The sequence below is a fragment of the Corythoichthys intestinalis genome, chromosome 12 (genome assembly GCF_030265065.1).
Source record: "Corythoichthys intestinalis isolate RoL2023-P3 chromosome 12, ASM3026506v1, whole genome shotgun sequence".
Lineage (NCBI taxonomy): Eukaryota > Metazoa > Chordata > Actinopteri > Syngnathiformes > Syngnathidae > Corythoichthys > Corythoichthys intestinalis.
Genome location: NC_080406.1, coordinates 28,127,212 through 28,146,471, shown reverse-complemented (window position 1 = coordinate 28,146,471; position 19,260 = coordinate 28,127,212). Strand labels below are relative to the sequence as shown.

Genomic DNA, 19,260 nt, shown 5'->3' with positions numbered 1-19,260 from the left:
TAAAACTGGTGTCGGGAGCATTTTTTTTTCCCTCCAAACTTTTCAGTCACATATTAATACATCAAAAAATTGGCCAATTTTCTTTTCATTTTACTTGAGATTTTTTATTTGTCTAAATACAATGGATTTGTATGTTAAATTTCATACTGAGCGGTCAAAATGGTATCAGGGCTGATTTTCATGTTTTCTGACTTTCTAGGGCACGCTCCAGAGCGAGTCTAATTTGCAAAGAGGACTTACTCTGGATCCCCCGATTCCAGGTTCTCCCCTCACACCCTCAACTCCAGGAGGTCCTGCGTTGCCCTTGATGGCAAACAACAACATATTTGAGTGAGCGGACATCAGCATTACTGATAATACAACATCCAAATCAATGACTTACAGCTTGTCCTGGTGCACCTCGTCTCCCGTCAGATCCCTAATGAGAATACCGAAATGAGTACAATGTGGCCTCGTGGCTATGCCAATTGTTGGCAGAATGTGTTACCCTTCTTCCTGGTTCTCCAAGTGTTCCCTTGTTTCCATCCTCGCCAGGCTCGCCCTTACAGTGAGCAACACACAACAAGTGAGTGATATATATTTAGCAAGATACAACAAAAACAATTCATGCACTAATATAAGGACCTCTCAGCCCAGGCAACATTGGGGGACCATAGCTAAGCTAAAGCATGTTATATATGACATGGTGTGTTGTGAACTTGGTTTGGCCCCTGCCCATAGACTTTATAATATATTGACGGGACACGGGGTCCGGGGCCGATTAATAGGTGGCCTATGTCTGTCAAAGCTGACCGAGTGGAAACACAAAGAGCGGTATACGTTGAAAGTTCTTGTAAACAAATGCTTAAATCCCTGAATTCATTGTATATATGGACGTAAAACAGTCTCGATTTTTGGTTAAAAGCAAAAGAACCATGCAGTTAGCACTTACGTATTTTACGTAAATATGTCGAATGTGCTGCTAGTCTTTAAGCCACTGCGGCGCCGCCTTATCACCACAAAGAGCTTTTCACGTAGAAATTTTTTAGTTTAAATGCTTAAATCCCTGAATTCTTTATAGATATGGACGAAAAAACAATCTCGATTCTTGGTTAAAAGCAAAAAAAACAACAAAAAAACCCAAAACAAAACAAAAAACGGGCAATTAGCATTTATTTTACATACATGTGTCGAATGTGCTGCTAGTCTTTAAGCCACTGTGGCACCGCCTTATCACCACAAAGAGCTTTTCACGTTGAATTTTTGGGGAACAAATGCTTAAATCCCTGAATTCTTTATAAATATGGACATAAAACTGTCTCGATTTTTGGTTAAAAGCAAAAAAACTGGCGGTCAGCATTTATTTTACGTATATATTGCGAATTATGAAGCCAATGCCGTAGCAATTATTTCTCCCATTGATTTTTTTCACAACGTTTCAAAATGCATGCATGATACAAAAATAATAATAATTACCTTGAATCCTCGAATAAAGCACTCCTGAGACAATCCTTTCTGTTTGTATGCATTACAGCTTTTGTACTTTTTCAACCTAAATCTGTCGTTGGGAGAATAACTGTGACCGACTTCGACCGACTGAAGCAGAGTGGAAGAGTGTAGGACAGCCCCCTATTTGAAGGCGTGGCATAGTGTGGCAGGACAGTGACCCGTCAATATCATTATGAAGTCTATATCCTGCCATTCCGTGAATATGACAGCTGTTACTCACCTTCCTTATGGAGTGGAGTGCTTTTTTTTTTTTAACTTAGTGCCAAACTTAGCAGATTTGTTTTATTGTGTGATGCAACTACAAAGGCATTAGACGAAATGAAAATTTGGTAACTGTTCGTCTTATCGTGGGAATGTCAGAAATTTGAAATCAATCGGATCAAATAGGAGCTTGTTTAAATATAAAATTTAAAAAATCAAGCCAAAGTAAAAAGTAAATTAGCTGATTGTAAAATAATTAAATCAATAAATGTATAAAATGTAGGCGTCGTTACTGAGCCATTTCTTTGAATTGCAAAATCAATTGGAGCAGTTAATGGAACCTCTAAATTCACCCATCATTGTATTTTCCCCAAAATGTGCATGTTAAAAAAAACATGCGAGGTGCACTACTGAGCCATTGGTTTAAATCAAACATGTATAATGTGTGTAAAGTATAGATGATTTATATACTGTGTATGCATTAGCGTCATTACCGCTGGTCCGGCATCACCAGGGTCTCCTTTTGGTCCGGGTCGTGCGTTATCTCTTCCACTTGAACCCTATTGTGATAGAAACAGCATCGTCAACACACAAGATTTTGTTTTTACTATCAAAAATAGAAGGCGACTCATGTGAACAGAACCAAGACACAAAATGTTGACAAAACTCACAGGGTCTCCTCTGATTCCCATTTCTCCTCTGTCTCCTGCTTGGCCTTTGATGCCTTTAGGACCCTAGAAGCATTCAAAAACAAGACGTCAGTAGGGAAGACATTGGCTGGGAAATATTCATAATACAAGTGAGTAAAAAGTCCACAACTTACTCTACTGCCAGGATGTCCTCTCTCTCCCGAGGGCCCAGCCACTCCACTCTTGCCCTGAAAACAAACCAAGGATGCATATTCATAAAATTCTACCCATGTAACAATCTGATTCGATGACAAAATTTCAACAGGCCGTTACCTCTTCACCGTTAATGCCGTCCAGGCCAATCTCTCCGGATTCACCCTGTGATCATATTAGCATTTAGAATTTTTTTAAATAGTTCATTCTCACAATGTGAATTTATTCACCTTTTCTCCAGAATATCCCCGAGAACCCTGAGGAGAAAGCACATCGGGAATCATAGTTAGCAGATAAAAATGTTCTTAAATGACATATAATAATACTACAGGAAATGACCCAAAAATATATGTGAGTTATCAAATTTTGCTGTGTGGTGCACTTGTCTATGAAAGCACGCAACCCAAAATTTGAGTAAAACGACGTGTACAAATGTTGAAGCAATCTTAATATTCACCAGAAATGGTCATGTGCCGATTACTGGTTTCAAGGTATACCGTGGTATGAAACTGTCACGGTTTCAAAACCGCAATAATTTTTCATTATACCGTCCCTAAGGTATTAGCTATTTTTTATGTCCCAAAAATGCAGGGCAGCTGCAAGGCTGAACTCTCCCCCACCGGTTGTTGCTCAGTGTCAGTGAGTCAGCTGTGCTCCACGAGGGCTGGAGGAGGTGAAACTCCTAAACTTTTCCCCCCCATTAAAAATAACAAAATCGCTGGTATTGCAATACTTCGGCTCCAGAAAAGTTGCAGATGGCTGCAGCTTAGACGAGGAGGTCCAACCGACTTGTAAAACATGCTTGTGGAGGGTGGCTGCCGAGGAGGTAATACCTCCAATATGATTTCACATTTATACAAAATTAAAAGTTAGTAAACACTGTCGTGAACATTTCCCACCAGCAACGAGCGTTAACTCCAGCGTGTTTAATGTGTCTAGCAATGGTAAAACGTGTTTTTTTTCCTCTCTGGCAGCAGTCTGTTTTGAGAAAGAGAGTGTGTGTATAATGTAAACAGGATACAAGTCATTCACACGTGCTTTTTATGGAAAATAATTCAATTATTTTTGTTCTGATGGTAACAATGTGAGCTGTGGGTTTAGGCTCCTGTTCATTTGAATTTTTTTTTTTTTAATTTATTTATTTTTTTAACCCAGATATCACAAAGTAACACATCTTAGAACTGTAATTGCAATACCGTAATACCGTGAAACCGTGATATTTTGGCTTAAGGTTATCATACCGTCAGAATCTCATACCGGCACATGCCTACGCTCAATGAAATCATTTTTCACTTTACCTTTAACCCTCTCTGTCCGGGACATCCCTGGAAACCTTGAGTTCCATTCACACCAGGAGGGCCTCGCTCTCCCTGTTATCGGAGAATTTAACACACAAGAAAATATAAAGCATAATCCATGACAATGAAGGAATGAAATCATTTAGCAAAATAGAAACAACGAAGTACTACAATGGACATGTTTGCAATTCGAGGTAATACTATTGTATAACACTGTCAAGATGGGCCCAGTTGTGTTGGGTGTTTATGGCAAAAATCTTACCGGTCCACCTTCATCTCCAGGATGGCCTTGGCTTCCCGGACCACCTGAACGACCCTAAAATACAAATCATTATTAACATTCTTAACTTTTGTTTTTTAAGTATTTTACTCTATGGGTGTTTTTCTGACAAATTATTACCTTCGGTCCCGAAACTCCTATGGAACCTCGGTCTCCCCTTGTGCCTGTACATTTGCATGCCACTCCACAGCACTCCCTCTCAGCAATATTGTCCTACATAACACAAAGGAAACACATTGGTTTTGTGAATATAAAGTATTTTGTATTGGACCACATATTTATATTCTCAACGGGCAGCCTTTGCGCCGTTGGCAGTGCGAGTCGTCATGGGACACTTGTGAATGTGAGCAAATATAAAGCGCTTTGGGCACAGTAAAAACGGGTAGATAAACACGCAATATATGTACTTTCTAGGTGTGTGATGGTACACATAAATCTCGGTTCGGTACGTACCTTGGTTTTGAGGTCATGGTTCTGTTCATTTTTGGTACAGTAAGAAAACAAAATGCAAAATATAAATGTGCTTGTTGTTTATTACACACCTTTGTGCTTTCAACAATAGCAACATTAGCCTATACAAAGCTAGAATTCTGCTCAAAAAGTAGCAGGTATTTAAAGATAATCCAACAACAATTTGCCTTTCAGACCCCGCGTATTGGTCATCTTTCTTTCTGAATGAAAGAAGAAAAAAGAAGTCCTGTGCAAAAGACAAAAGCAATCCCAATGACAGAGATTTTTACATGTATTTTACAAATGAAATGCCTCAATGAATCATTTTTTTTCTTATGAACGGTTTTCAAAAGCTTTATTGGTGGATTTTCTCAAGTTAAAGCGCCACACAGAAATTAATAAATTTAATTGTGTAAGCAGGATCTGTGTATTATTCTTATTATTTTATTACAGGTGTTTTAGCTCATTTCAATGTATTTTATTTAAATTGGCTATTATTTATTTTATTATGTGTTTATATTTTACAAATGTTATGTAGTATTTATTTATATTGTATATTTTATGATGTATAACTTTAGTTCCTATGTGAATATTAGTTCCTACTTGTTTTGTTGTGGTAGAAGGGTTTTGTATTGAGCACGGGGCCGTGTTGGTTACAAGTCAGCTGTGCCCCGATCTACCACTCAAGAGATCTGATGGACTCAAAAAGTGGGTTACGATTGCATATTAGTTTGAAAATCGACTGGATCTACCGTATTTTTACACAAGTGCCTTCTGGTCTGCCCGATCCTAGCTACCGGTAGTAGTATTGACGCAGGAGGGTCGCGTCACGCGTCAAATAATAAACTCTGCCGTTCTTTTCGCGTGCGTCATGTTGAGCTGCTTCTGGGACGCGTCTAACACACGGCCGAACTGCGACTGGTGTGCATTGGCTGATTGACTTTAACGCCCGCGTTTCACTGCGTTCTCGCGGCGGCCACATTGTCGGCCGTTGACGTTTCTGGGTTATACTGTCCTACCGTGTTGGTCCTCATTATAGTAGAGAAGACGGAGTAAATATAATCTACACAAAGAAACTGTAACCCGATCGACTCACAGCCTCGAGAAGTACAGGTTACATTACGTCAGAAACTCCTTCTGTACGCCTCCGTTCCGAACCGAGCTACTTTCAATTTATCATTTTACTTACCAGTTCCTCCATTAGCTCGTAGTCCAAGTCTAGGATGTTGAGTCGAAGCGGTCTGGTGTACCTGAATCCACGGCCGAATTCCAACAATGTAGCGTCCTCAAATCTGGATACCCGCTCCAGCCCAACCAGGATAAAACTGTTGACTCCTGGTTGTAGATAGAATAATTGTCTTTTCTTACTGGTGGAAACCATCTGTTCATCATACAAACCCGTAATAGTTGAAAAAAAGTTTTAACCTGGCCCGTAACAGTTGAAAATGTTTCAACCCAGGTTAGTTATCTGTGTGAGTTCATTATTTTCATGTGTTTTATTTAGGGCTGTCAAAATTATCGTGTTAACGAGCGGTAATTAATTTTATTTAATTAATCCCGTTAAAATATTTGACGCAATTAATGCACAAATGCCCTGCTCAAACAGATTAAAATGACAGCCCAGTGAAAGGTGTACTTGTTGTGTTTTGCCGCCCTCTGCTGGCGCTTGGGTGCGACTGATTTTATAGGCTTCAGCACCCATGAGCATTGTGTAAGTAATTATTGACATTAACAATGGCGGGCTACTAGTTTATTTTTTGATGGAAAATTTTACAAATTTTATTAAAACGAAAACATGAAGAGGGGTTTTAATATAAAATTTATATAACTTGTACTAACATTTATCTTTTAAGAACTACAAGTCTTTCTATCCATGGATCGCTTTAACAGAATGTTAATAATGGTAATGCCATCTTGTTGATTTATTGTTATAATAAAGAAATACAGTATTTATGTACCGTATGTTGAATGTATATATCCATCTTGTGTCTTATCTTTCCATAATAATTTACAGAAAAATATGGCATATTTTATAGATGGTTTCATTTGCGATTAGTTACGATTAATTATTTTTTAAAGCTGTAATTAACTGGATTAAAAATTTTAATCGTTTGACACCCCTAGTTTTATTGTTACCATAGCTTGCAATAAAGAAACGCATTACAGATTTTTGAGCTGTTGAAAGTCATAATTTTGAAGGATGTCTTTACCTGACTGACGGAGCTCTTCAGTTCGCCTTTTCATTTCAGGATAGGGCTCATCAATACCATCAGTCAGATGTATAACAACCTGGAATGAAAAAGATATTTTGAGTTTGAACAGACTTTCTTGCATTGGTTCAGGAGCAGTCTTGGAGTGCATAATTTTCTAAGTGGGTCATGTATTTCACATACAGGCAGTGTTGTCACTTTTTTGTTGTTACTTAGTAACGCGTTACTGTAATCTGATTACTTTCGTTCAGTAACGAGAAATATAACGCGTTCATTTTTCGAAGCCAATAATCTGATTAAAGTTAGTTTCCTTAGTGTCTGTGCGTTACTATTTTGTTTTTTCCTCATGATGTATTTAGAATAAAGAATACTGTCGTCATGAAAGAAGAGAATCTGAATAGAAAATATTGCTCTTGAATTTGGCAGTGACATCGGATGTCACGTTGTCTCATCGGGGGGGAAAAATGGGTCACGTGTTTTACCATACTATGAGCGCTGTTGGCGGCTAACAAACAACTGGCTACCTCTCAGGATGCTAACAGTGGAAGACGTAGGAGAAGAACCACAAACGGCTGCATTTGCTTATTGGACATACAACCATGACTTCACATTTATCTCCAATAAAGATGACCAAAAATATCTCTGTGCATCGCAAACTTTGCGCTGGCTCAAAAGGGCAGTCGACCGCTAATAACTCTACATCTAATTCAAGGAACCACTTGGAATTACAGCACAACGCGACAAAAATCGAAACAAAGCCATCAGGTAAAGAGACAGCCAGCACTTTTACAGTTTGTAACCAGCCTTAACGTACATTTTATAGTTATAGTTTGTAACCATAGGCGTAGTGGGACTTTGTGTATGTGGGGGGGCATAAGAGCGAGTCAAAAGTTTTGACACGCCTCATCATTTGTGCTTTTTATATATTTTCACTACTATTGTAAATTCTCACTGAAGATATCAAAACTATGAATGAACATGCGGAATTATGTACTTGAAAACAGGTTTTATATTCTACATTCTTCAAAGTATCAACCCTTGAGGTGTCTCCAAACTTGTGGCCTATACTGCATGTATTACGAAATACTTTGTTGGATTCTTGTTCATTTCATTTGTTTTTGCTGTTTGTTTTATTGCTTTACAACTTTTATAGACAGCATTTTAACGGCTAGGTCTTTATCTTAAAAGGGGAGTTCAGAAATTTTGACATTAGGCTTAATCTTAGAGTTAGGGGGGGTTTAATTAGTCGTTAGAGTTGTTTTGAACAAATTCCGTGCAGTTTGTCAGTTATTTGTTGGTTTCAGGGCTCCGGAGTGGCTGAGCTAGCGAAAGTCAATGGTGGTTGAAATCAACTCCATCGAATAACTAAACCCCTGCTAACTCGAAGATAAAGCCTTATCTGAAAAATTCAATTACATGCGATGAAATTTTTCTGTTGAGGCAGCAAAGGGAGAAAAATTGGGAAAAGTAACTGACAAATTACTTTTAAAGTAACTTAGTTACTTTAATAATAAAGTAATCAGTAAAGTAACTAGATTACTTTTTTGAGGAGTAATAGGTAATCAGTAATTAAATTACTTTTTCAAGTAATCTGTGACAACACTGCATACAGGTAGTTTTTTTTTTTTTTTTAATTGCATGCAAGTGTGAAATTTGGAATTTAAATCAAATTACTGTATAAGAAAAAGGAAATATTGCTAAAAAATAGGATTGTGTTTCTGATTTCAGTAGCAAAATCTACCATCTCTATACTATTTTAAGAGAAATTAAAAGGTTCATAAGCCTATATTTCTTCTAACTAAACAAATAAAAAAGAAAGCAAATCAAACTTGGTTGGTTACTTGGCTATATACATTGAAGGAAAAAACTTGCAGTATATAAACCAAATTAAGATCATGAACAAGTTTGACTGTTCTTACAACAACCTAGATGTGTGTCTTATAAACCAACCTTGACGGTGGTATCTTGTCTGGTTCTGAATCTATCTTTGTAAGCCGAGATGGTCTTGCCACTGAGGACGAAGGGGCCACGAGCACGCAAGCCTCTAAATTCTTCCAATAGCTTATCGGCATTATCAGAGAAGTCCACCTGGACTGGCCTTCCATTGGAATCGATGGCGAGCATGCCGATCTGAATGGAGGGAATTTGTCCTGATGAACAACTGATGGTTGCCATTTTGGTGATCCTTTGCAGAATGGCCGCCATTTTGCTCAGGAGGTTGGTTTGGACACTGAAGATATTTTGGGCAGAAACATCGAAGCCCACCAACACCTCTAGGTTGCAGGCTAGAAATGACAACATCACGACATGAGGTTTCCACTTTGGACTAATTATACAAAAATATATTGTACAAAATAAAGCCAAAATGTTTCTTGCCTTTGGGAGCATCCTGTGCACCGACGCACAGCTTGCCCTTTACTTCATCGTCTAATGTCCCTAGGATTTGCTCATTGAGCTCCGAGAGCTCTGTAAAGGTTCTGGCTCTGGCCACAGTGGAGGAGTCACTGGCGAGCGTCTCTAACTCATTCTCCATGTCCCCTACTCCAACTGCAAAGATTCTTACACCAGTCTTCTTTAAGCCAAGCGCCGCTGATTTACTGTCATCAGATGATGGTCCTCCCGTGACGACCATGAGAATCTGAGGAGTTCCTTCGTCTTTCCTACTACCCTTTTCTCTGGAGAAGTGCACATCTTGAATGTGTCGAATAGCCGCACCCGTGTTGGTTCTACGTCCTCCTTTATAATCTGCACGCTCAATGGCAGTAATAATGTCTGGTCTGTTTTTGTAGGTGTTAAGGTAGAACACATCTGAAACGTCAGTGCCATAATGTGCCAGTCCAATCCTCAGATTGTCTCTGTCAGTGTAGAAAAGATCTATTAGTTCGGCCACAAATATCTTCACTTTCTCGAAATTATCTCTGCCCAGATTCATGGAGCTATCCACCAAAAACACAATATCAGCCTTCTTTGGTGCAGGGAGGCCTTGTGCTGGGAGGAGACACAGAAAAGAGACAGGGAGTTTAATCAGTTAAGCATTTCTAAGAAACAGTAATACTGTTTTCATTTCCGGAAACTCACTGGGAACCTCATCTGGGGTCGGGTCAACTGGGAGGGTCCCCGTCAGTCTAGCAACGAACCTATCGCTGATTGCTGACAGGTCAGGGAATTTGGGAACCTGAAGGACATCTTCTGGGGATCTAGCAATTTGGGTGAGCTGCCTTGTGTCTGCTCCACTTGCTCCTATTCCAATACAGTTAACCTTGGATTGCTTTAACAAAGTCCCATAGAGAGATACATCCTGCGGGGAACGTCCCCCTGTAAGAACCACAAGATGCTGGGAGGCATCCATTGGACGAACACCAGCAGAGGGCTTTAACTCATTCTGTATGACATATTGAATAGCATCAGCCAGGTTGGAGGAGCGACCACCCATTTGACGAAGTTTTCTAATGGCTGTGACAACATCTGGCTTGGAGTCATGTGAATTAAGTGAGAACTCAGTTTTGGCTCGGTCAGCGTACTGGACGAGGGCCACGCGCACTTGGTCAGAGCGCACGTCGAGTTGTCGAACAAGCTTTAAAATAAAGTCCCGGATGTGAGCAATACCTGTGGTACCTGTGCTGTCCGATCCATCAATAAGGAAAACAATGTCCTTTCTCCCAACGTCTAAGATATCTGGAAATGTAAATCACACAACAGAGGTTTTTATTATTGATCTATTCAAGAAAAGTCAAGAAAATATGGTTACCATACCTAAGACTACATCTGGAGGGCGATAGCTTTCGATGATAACTTTGGAAGAAATTGTTTTGACTGAATTAATGAGTTGCTGCTCCACTGTTGGAAGTTCCTTGAAACTGTCAACGCTGTATGCAAGTTCAGGCTTGAGGGAAATTTTCCTCAGCTCGTCCAGGTCAGAATTCCTTGAACCGATGGCAATAGGTGCAACGTGGTTTCTCTTAAGTTGGTCCGCTGGACTGGTAACATCATCTGTAGAGCTGCCACTGGTTACTAGAATTAAAAACTGAGGCACTCCATCTTCGATCCGGCTTCCTGCGGACCTTTGGTAGATGTTTCGAGAGACCCACTCAAGAGCACGACCTGTGTTCAGACGACTTCCTCCATTGCTTCGAAGTTGCGTCACAGCCTGGCGTACTTCATTTTTGGTGGAAAATTCATCGAGGGGAAAATCTACCTTGGCATCATCACTATACTGTACAACTGAAATTCTGACTTTGTCCAGTCCAACATCCAGCTTCTCCACAACTCTTCTGATCATTTCGCGAATGGAAGGAAATTCATTTCGTGCTGAACTCGAACCATCGATAAGAAATACAACATCCCTCTTTTCTTCTTCTGTGCTTGGTCCAATTGCTGTATAAAAATATCCAAGAAAACAAGATATAATTGGCAATGTATTTTTAACAGGAGCTAAATAAGTCAATAGTAACTAATGAAGAAAATCTATTTCAAGTAAGTGCAGAAAGATGTATAACTACCGTCAATGACTGTGAATTGTGGCGTGAGCCGGGCAATGTCATCGTCTGATAATTTAGTAATCGTGTCAATGACAGTTTCTTGGGCTGTATGCAAGCTTGGGAGATCATCCACTGTGTAGGCAAAGTTCGGAACGAAGGACACCGTTTGCAGATCTTTTGAATTCACATCCCTGGTGCCAATGCTTAATGGAATAACTCTTGATTCCTTGAGTGCGGTTGCTGGACGACTGATGTCATCTGTCGGAGACCCACTTGAGACAACAACCAGAAACTGAGGAACACCCTCTTGTTTCCGGCTGCCTCGCGCAGCTGTCAGCATATCATCATTCACAAATTGTAATGCCTGGCCCAGGTTTCGTTGTCTTCCTCCCCGCTGCCTAAATCCTCTCACTGCATTCAAGACATCTTCTTTGGTTGTATATGTGTTCAGATACATGTCAGCCTGTGCATAATCAGCAAACTGTGTCACGCCGATACGGATCTTATTTTCGCCGAGATTCAGGTTCTCCACAATCCTACGAATGAACTCCAGGATGACGGGGAAATCCCGTCCAACGCTGTCAGATCCATCAACGACGAAGATGATGTCCTTCCGTGGTCCTTGTGACTCAGCTAAAGAAAGAGGAAAATGGCGTGTTAATATCATTTTTTTGTCTAAATCTAAACCCATGCATTCGAGCCTTTGGAAAAACTGCTTCTGCTCAGCTTATAGTTATTCTATTATTACACCAAGAGAAATAAAGCGGAGAGTTAATTGGGGTTTGGTATCGTTTGTGTTTTACCCGATACCAGTCCTTATTCGGTACTTTGTAAAACTGTTCCATGCATTAATGGTTCTCTAACCAAGACTTAAAATTAAAAAAGATAAAATAATTAGTGCACACATATTCTTTTCTTATGTGAATTTAATACTTTACAATTTACACTTAGTAGAATCGCCGCAAACTGGCTGACAAAAAGTCTGTGAGTGAACAAAGCTTGTAGAATTCACACGAGCTAGTGATTAGCATTTTGAAAAAACAGCATTTGAATAGAGTTACCGTGGGCTATTGCTAACGTGTAGCGTGTTAGTTTGGTCTATTGTAAAATCAATCACTAAAGAGTACCAGCATTTTGTGTATTTTATCTCAAGATAGCATTTAAACAGTTTTCATATATAAAATGACAATTCATCAATTGGTTTCATCATTGGAAGAGTTGTCGACATGTCCAGAAAAAGCGGGGAAGAGGCAAGATAATTAAGAACAAAATAATTATAAACAAAAATAAAAATTATATTAATAAATAAATCAATATATTATCAAATTTAATATTTTATGTTGTTGTCGGACCCTGCAGCCCGTGATTATTGCCACCGACGTCATGCTTGTTTGTAGAACAAGTGGGCTGGGTAGATTGTTTGTAGAACAAGTGGGCTGGGTAGAAAATGTAAAAAATAAAATAAAATAAAATAAAACTCAGGCACCGAAATGTGCTTTTATCTGGTCCGGTTAAGACCAGTTACTTCTGAACAGGTATCAAATCAGGACCAGGTTTCGGTACCCAACGTAGGGTTGAAATTAAGTATTAAGCAATTTGGTATTTTGGTTGATCATAAAAGCAAACATTCGGATGAAACTCACAACCTCAAATTGTAATAAAGGGCGGTTAATAATTTGATAGATATGAAAGCATGACCGAGATAACCAGTAAACAATAAGTATTGGAAACCACAAAAGAAACAGATAAATAAGATGATCCTTATTTCTAAAGGAAAGGCATTAAAGAAGGTGTAGTGTGTAGCTAAGTAAAAGGTCTTCGAAATTCTATGAATACATAACATAAGGTAAAAGTAAACCTAACGTAAAATAGGAGTTGAAAGGTATGTTCATTACAATCCTGAAGAAATTATAAGAGAAAATGTCAAGTTGTTGAGACTCTGCTTTGTTTTAATTCTTAATTTATATTCACCCTCAAACGAAGATCCAGAAAAATTCAAAAGAAAAACTGAAGATCTTGCTTACCGATCACTGTTGGTGTCATGAAAAGAGCATTTAGAACTCTGCCCATCGCAGAAGAGTCAGAAAATTCAGAAACAGAAAAAACATTTCTGGGATCCTGGACTACAATTTGCAGTTCTCTGCTATCGGAGCTCCTTGCACCGATAGCAAAAATGAGCACTCCGAGCTGTTTGAGAGCAGAAGCGGGTGCACTGACACTGTCAAAAGACCTTCCGCCGCTTAGCCATATTAGGAGCTGTGGGACTCCTCCAAGGCGTCTGCTGCCGGCAGAGGCGGTGAAGACGTTATCCCTCAAGTACTGGAGAGCTGCTCCGGTGTTGAGGGGTCTGCCGCCTCTGTGCCTCAACCCTCTGACAATGTCAAGGATCTCGCCCTTTGTCGTGTATGTGTTCAGATAGAACTGGACAGCTGCGTCTCGGCTGTACTGAACCAACGAGACACGATCTTTGTTGTCATCTACACTCAGTGTCTCTACGACTCTTTGGACAAAGTCTCTCATAGCTGGGAATGAGTTTCGTGTGGCGTCAGACCCATCCAACAAGAAAACGACATCCCTTCCTGATCTGCCCACTGTGGTAAAGAAGAGATGAGACGTATTTAGAGCGCAGGGCCTACCGTTTACTCTCCGGGTGTCGACACGAGCCCGTTTTACATTGAAATCCCAGCCAAGTTGTCATGTGCCTGTGAGTAGATGTCGCTTACCAGTCACTGTTGGTGTCACGGGCGTGGCTCTGAGTACCCTGCTCATCACGGCGGAGAGCTGTTCTTGGACACTGGGGAGGTCAGTGAACTCAGACACTGCCAGGGCATGACTAGGGTCATGGGATATCTTTTTCAGCTCGTTGCTGTCAGAGTTCTGTGTTCCAATGCTGATTGTAAAGATGCCCTGCTGTCTGAGAGCAGAGGCTGGCGCATCGACGCTGTCAAAAGAGCGCCCGCCATTTAGCAGGATCAAGATCTGTGGAACACCTTGCGGGCGCCTACTCCCTGAGGAGTTTGTAAAGACGTTGTCCCTGACGTATCGGAGGGCGGCCCCTGTGTTTAGGGGTCTTCCTCCTCTGTGTCTGAGCCCTCTGACTGCATCCACAATATCCTCTCTTCTACTGTACGTGTTCAGATAGAAATTGGCCTCTGCATCTCTGCCGTACTGGACGACAGAGACACGGTCTCTGTTCACGCCCACATTCAGTTTCTCCACCACTTGCTCAACAAAATCTCGCATGGCGGGGAAGCCATTCCTTGTTCCATCAGAGCCATCCAGAAGGAACACAATGTCCTTCTTGGCTTCAGCTGAGAAAAGACGGGAAGACAAATGATAAAAATAACCGTTGCGAAACAGTGACACTAGCCGACTACTCATATTGTTGAGACAGCGCTGCCTGTTTCCGGCTCTGTCTCTTCTAAGATAAAAATTAAGTCGGGACAAGATCCATAACTACACGTCGCGTTAGGTCAGGGAGATCAGATAGCCCATCCATATACCCAGTGAGTGCTGCGCTTGTACACGTACCAGTTACTGGTGGCGTTTCTGGGGTGACGTCAGCCACCACAGCCTCCACGGAGGACTGAAGCTGTTGTTGGACACCTGGGAGGTCAGTGAATTCAGGTACAATCAGAGCATTTCTGGGATCGTGGGCTATCTTCTGCAGCTCTCCGCTATCGGAGCTTCTGCTTCCGATGGGAAAGATCAGCACTCCGAGCTGTTTGAGAGCAGAAGCGGGTGCATCGACACTGTCAAAAGACCTTCCGCCGCTTAGCAATATTAGGAGCTGTGGGACTCCTTCAAGGCGTCTGCTGCCGGCAGAGGCGGTGAAGACGTTATCCCTCAAGTACTGGAGAGCTGCTCCGGTGTTGAGGGGTCTGCCGCCTCTGTGCCTCAACCCTCTGACAATGTCAAGAATCTCGCCCTTTGTCGTGTATGTGTTCAGATAGAACTGGACAGCTGCGTCTCGGCTGTACTGAACCAACGAGACACGATCTTTGTTGTCATCCACACTCAGTGTGTCTACGACTCTTTGGACAAAGTCTCTCATAGCTGGGAATGAGTTTCGTGTGGCGTCAGACCCATCCAACAAGAAAACGACATCCCTTCCTGATCTGCCCACTGTGGTACAGAAGAGATGAGACGTATTCAGAGCGCAGGGCCTACCGTTTACTCTCCGGGTGTCGACACGAGCCCGTTTTACATTGAAATCCCAGCCAAGTTGTCATGTGCCTGTGAGTAGATGTCGCTTACCAGTCACTGTTGGTGTCACGGGCGTGGCTCTGAGTACCCTGCTCATTACGGCGGAGAGCTGTTCTTGGACACTGGGGAGGTCAGTGAGCTCAGACACTGCCAGGGCATGACTAGGGTCATGGGATATCTTTTTCAGCTCGTTGCTGTCAGAGTTCTGTGTTCCAATGCTGATTGTAAAGATGCCCTGCTGTCTGAGAGCAGAGGCTGGCGCATCGACGCTGTCAAAAGAGCGCCCGCCATTTAGCAGGATCAAGATCTGTGGAACACCTTGCGGGCGCCTACTCCCTGAGGAGTTTGTAAAGACGTTGTCCCTGACGTATCGGAGGGCGGCCCCTGTGTTTAGGGGTCTTCCTCCTCTGTGTCTGAGCCCTCTGACTGCATCCACAATATCCTCTCTTCTACTGTACGTGTTCAGATAGAAATTGGCCTCTGCATCTCTGCCGTACTGGACGACAGAGACACGGTCTCTGTTCACGCCCACATTGAGTTTCTCCACCACTTGCTCAACAAAATCTCGCATGGCGGGGAAGCCATTCCTTGTTCCATCAGAGCCATCCAGAAGGAACACAATGTCCTTCTTGGCTTCAGCTGAGAAAAGACGGGAAGACAAATGATAAAAATAACCGTTGCGAAACAGTGACACTAGCCGACTACTCATATTGTTGAGACAGCGCTGCCTGTTTCCGGCTCTGTCTCTTCTAAGATAAAAATTAAGTCGGGACAAGATCCATAACTACACGTCGCGTTAGGTCAGGGAGATCAGATAGCCCATCCATATACCCATTGAGTGCTGCGCTTGTACACGTACCAGTTACTGGTGGCGTTTCTGGGGTGACGTCAGCCACCACAGCCTCCACGGAGGACTGAAGCTGTTGTTGGACACCTGGGAGGTCAGTGAATTCAGGTACAATCAGAGCATTTCTGGGATCGTGGGCTATCTTCTGCAGCTCTCCGCTATCGGAGCTTCTGCTTCCGATGGGAAAGATCAGCACTCCGAGCTGTTTGAGAGCAGAAGCGGGTGCATCGACACTGTCAAAAGACCTTCCGCCGCTTAGCAATATTAGGAGCTGTGGGACTCCTTCAAGGCGTCTGCTGCCGGCAGAGGCGGTGAAGACGTTATCCCTCAAGTACTGGAGAGCTGCTCCCGTGTTGAGGGGTCTGCCGCCTCTGTGCCTCAACCCTCTGACAATGTCAAGGATCTCGCCCTTTGTCGTGTATGTGTTCAGATAGAACTGGACAGCTGCGTCTCGGCTGTACTGAACCAACGAGACACGATCTTTGTTGTCATCCACACTGAGTGTCTCTACGACTCTTTGGACAAAGTCTCTCATAGCTGGGAATGAGTTTCGTGTGGCGTCAGACCCATCCAACAAGAAAACGACATCCCTTCCTGATCTGCCCACTGTGGTAAAGAAGAGATGAGACGTATTTAGAGCGCAGGGCCTACCGTTTACTCTCCGGGTGTCGACACGAGCCCGTTTTACATTGAAATCCCAGCCAAGTTGTCATGTGCCTGTGAGTAGATGTCGCTTACCAGTCACTGTTGGTGTCACGGGCGTGGCTCTGAGTACCCTGCTCATTACGGCGGAGAGCTGTTCTTGGACACTGGGGAGGTCAGTGAACTCAGACACTGCCAGGGCATGACTAGGGTCATGGGATATCTTTTTCAGCTCGTTGCTGTCAGAGTTCTGTGTTCCAATGCTGATTGTAAAGATGCCCTGCTGTCTGAGAGCAGAGGCTGGCGCATCGACGCTGTCAAAAGAGCGCCCGCCATTTAGCAGGATCAAGATCTGTGGAACACCTTGCGGGCGCCTACTCCCTGAGGAGTTTGTAAAGACGTTGTCCCTGACGTATCGGAGGGCGGCCCCTGTGTTTAGGGGTCTTCCTCCTCTGTGTCTGAGCCCTCTGACTGCATCCACAATATCCTCTCTTCTACTGTACGTGTTCAGATAGAAATTGGCCTCTGCATCTCTGCCGTACTGGACGACAGAGACACGGTCTCTGTTCACGCCCACATTGAGTTTCTCCACCACTTGCTCAACAAAATCTCGCATGGCGGGGAAGCCATTCCTTGTTCCATCAGAGCCATCCAGAAGGAACACAATGTCCTTCTTGGCTTCAGCTGAGAAAAGACGGGAAGACAAATGATAAAAATAACCGTTGCGAAACAGTGACACGAGCCGACTACTCATATTGTTGAGACAGCGCTGCCTGTTTCCGGCTCTGTCTCTTCTAAGATAAAAATTAAGTCGGGACAAGATCCATAACTACACGTCGCGTTAGGTCAGGGAGATCAGATAGCCCATCCATATACCCAGTGAGTGCTGCGCTTGTACACGTACCAGTTACTGGTGGCGTTTCTGGGGTGACGTCAGCCACCACAGCCTCCACGGAGGACTGAAGCTGTTGTTGGACACCTGGGAGGTCAGTGAATTCAGGTACAATCAGAGCATTTCTGGGATCGTGGGCTATCTTCTGCAGCTCTCCGCTATCGGCGCTTCTGCTTCCGATGGGAAAGATCAGCACTCCGAGCTGTTTTAGAGCAGAAGCGGGTGCATCGACACTGTCAAAAGACCTTCCGCCGCTTAGCAATATTAGGAGCTGTGGGACTCCTTCAAGGCGTCTGCTGCCGGCAGAGGCGGTGAAGACGTTATCCCTCAAGTACTGGAGAGCTGCTCCGGTGTTGAGGGGTCTGCCGCCTCTGTGCCTCAACCCTCTGACAATGTCAAGGATCTCGCCCTTTGTCGTGTATGTGTTCAGATAGAACTGGACAGCTGCGTCTCGGCTGTACTGAACCAACGAGACACGATCTTTGTTGTCATCCACACTCAGTGTCTCTACGACTCTTTGGACAAAGTCTCTCATAGCTGGGAATGAGTTTCGTGTGGCGTCAGACCCATCCAACAAGAAAACGACATCCCTTCCTGATCTGCCCACTGTGGTAAAGAAGAGATGAGACATATTTAGAGCGCAGGGCCTACCGTTTACTCTCCGGGTGTCGACACGAGCCCGTTTTACATTGAAATCCCAGCCAAGTTGTCATGTGCCTGTGAGTAGATGTCGCTTACCAGTCACTGTTGGTGTCACGGGCGTGGCTCTGAGTACCCTGCTCATTACGGCGGAGAGCTGTTCTTGGACACTGGGGAGGTCAGTGAACTCAGACACTGCCAGGGCATGACTAGGGTCATGGGATATCTTTTTCAGCTCGTTGCTGTCAGAGTTCTGTGTTCCAATGCTGATTGTAAAGATGCCCTGCTGTCTGAGAGCAGAGGCTGGCGCATCGACGCTGTCAAAAGAGCGCCCGCCATTTAGCAGGATCAAGATCTGTGGAACACCTTGCGGGCGCCTACTCCCTGAGGAGTTTGTAAAGACGTTGTCCCTGACGTATCGGAGGGCGGCCCCTGTGTTGAGGGGTCTTCCTCCTCTGTGTCTGAGCCCTCTGACTGCATCCACAATATCCTCTCTTCTACTGTACGTGTTCAGATAGAAATTGGCCTCTGCATCTCTGCCGTACTGGACGACAGAGACACGGTCTCTGTTCACGCCCACATTGAGTTTCTCCACCACTTGCTCAACAAAATCTCGCATGGCGGGGAAGCCATTCCTTGTTCCATCAGAGCCATCCAGAAGGAACACAATGTCCTTCTTGGCTTCAGCTGAGAAAAGACGGGAAGACAAATGATAAAAATAACCGTTGCGAAACAGTGACACTAGCCGAATACTCATATTGTTGAGACAGCGCTGCCTGTTTCCGGC

The 19,260-nt window shown here is 43.1% G+C and overlaps 1 protein-coding gene across 1 annotated transcript in view; it reads right to left on the bottom strand.

The window, feature by feature from the left end:
* col6a3 (collagen, type VI, alpha 3) overlaps positions 1-19,260 on the bottom strand; it is a 96,141-nt gene that overhangs the window by 19,609 nt on the left and 57,272 nt on the right. Inside the window, exons 34-59 of the mRNA XM_057851780.1 lie at positions 18,573-19,160; positions 17,847-18,440; positions 17,039-17,626; positions 16,313-16,906; positions 15,505-16,092; positions 14,779-15,372; positions 13,971-14,558; positions 13,272-13,838; positions 11,269-11,880; positions 10,523-11,143; positions 9,848-10,444; positions 9,146-9,757; positions 8,720-9,054; positions 6,770-6,848; positions 5,749-5,894; positions 4,230-4,322; positions 4,092-4,145; positions 3,830-3,901; positions 2,762-2,788; positions 2,652-2,696; positions 2,513-2,566; positions 2,361-2,423; positions 2,184-2,249; positions 488-541; positions 383-418; positions 241-303 (exon numbers count right to left, since the gene is read on the bottom strand). Coding sequence (XP_057707763.1) covers positions 241-303; positions 383-418; positions 488-541; positions 2,184-2,249; positions 2,361-2,423; positions 2,513-2,566; positions 2,652-2,696; positions 2,762-2,788; positions 3,830-3,901; positions 4,092-4,145; positions 4,230-4,322; positions 5,749-5,894; positions 6,770-6,848; positions 8,720-9,054; positions 9,146-9,757; positions 9,848-10,444; positions 10,523-11,143; positions 11,269-11,880; positions 13,272-13,838; positions 13,971-14,558; positions 14,779-15,372; positions 15,505-16,092; positions 16,313-16,906; positions 17,039-17,626; positions 17,847-18,440; positions 18,573-19,160 — 8,330 coding nt within the window. The remainder of the gene's footprint in view (positions 1-240; positions 304-382; positions 419-487; positions 542-2,183; positions 2,250-2,360; positions 2,424-2,512; positions 2,567-2,651; positions 2,697-2,761; positions 2,789-3,829; positions 3,902-4,091; positions 4,146-4,229; positions 4,323-5,748; positions 5,895-6,769; positions 6,849-8,719; positions 9,055-9,145; positions 9,758-9,847; positions 10,445-10,522; positions 11,144-11,268; positions 11,881-13,271; positions 13,839-13,970; positions 14,559-14,778; positions 15,373-15,504; positions 16,093-16,312; positions 16,907-17,038; positions 17,627-17,846; positions 18,441-18,572; positions 19,161-19,260) is intronic.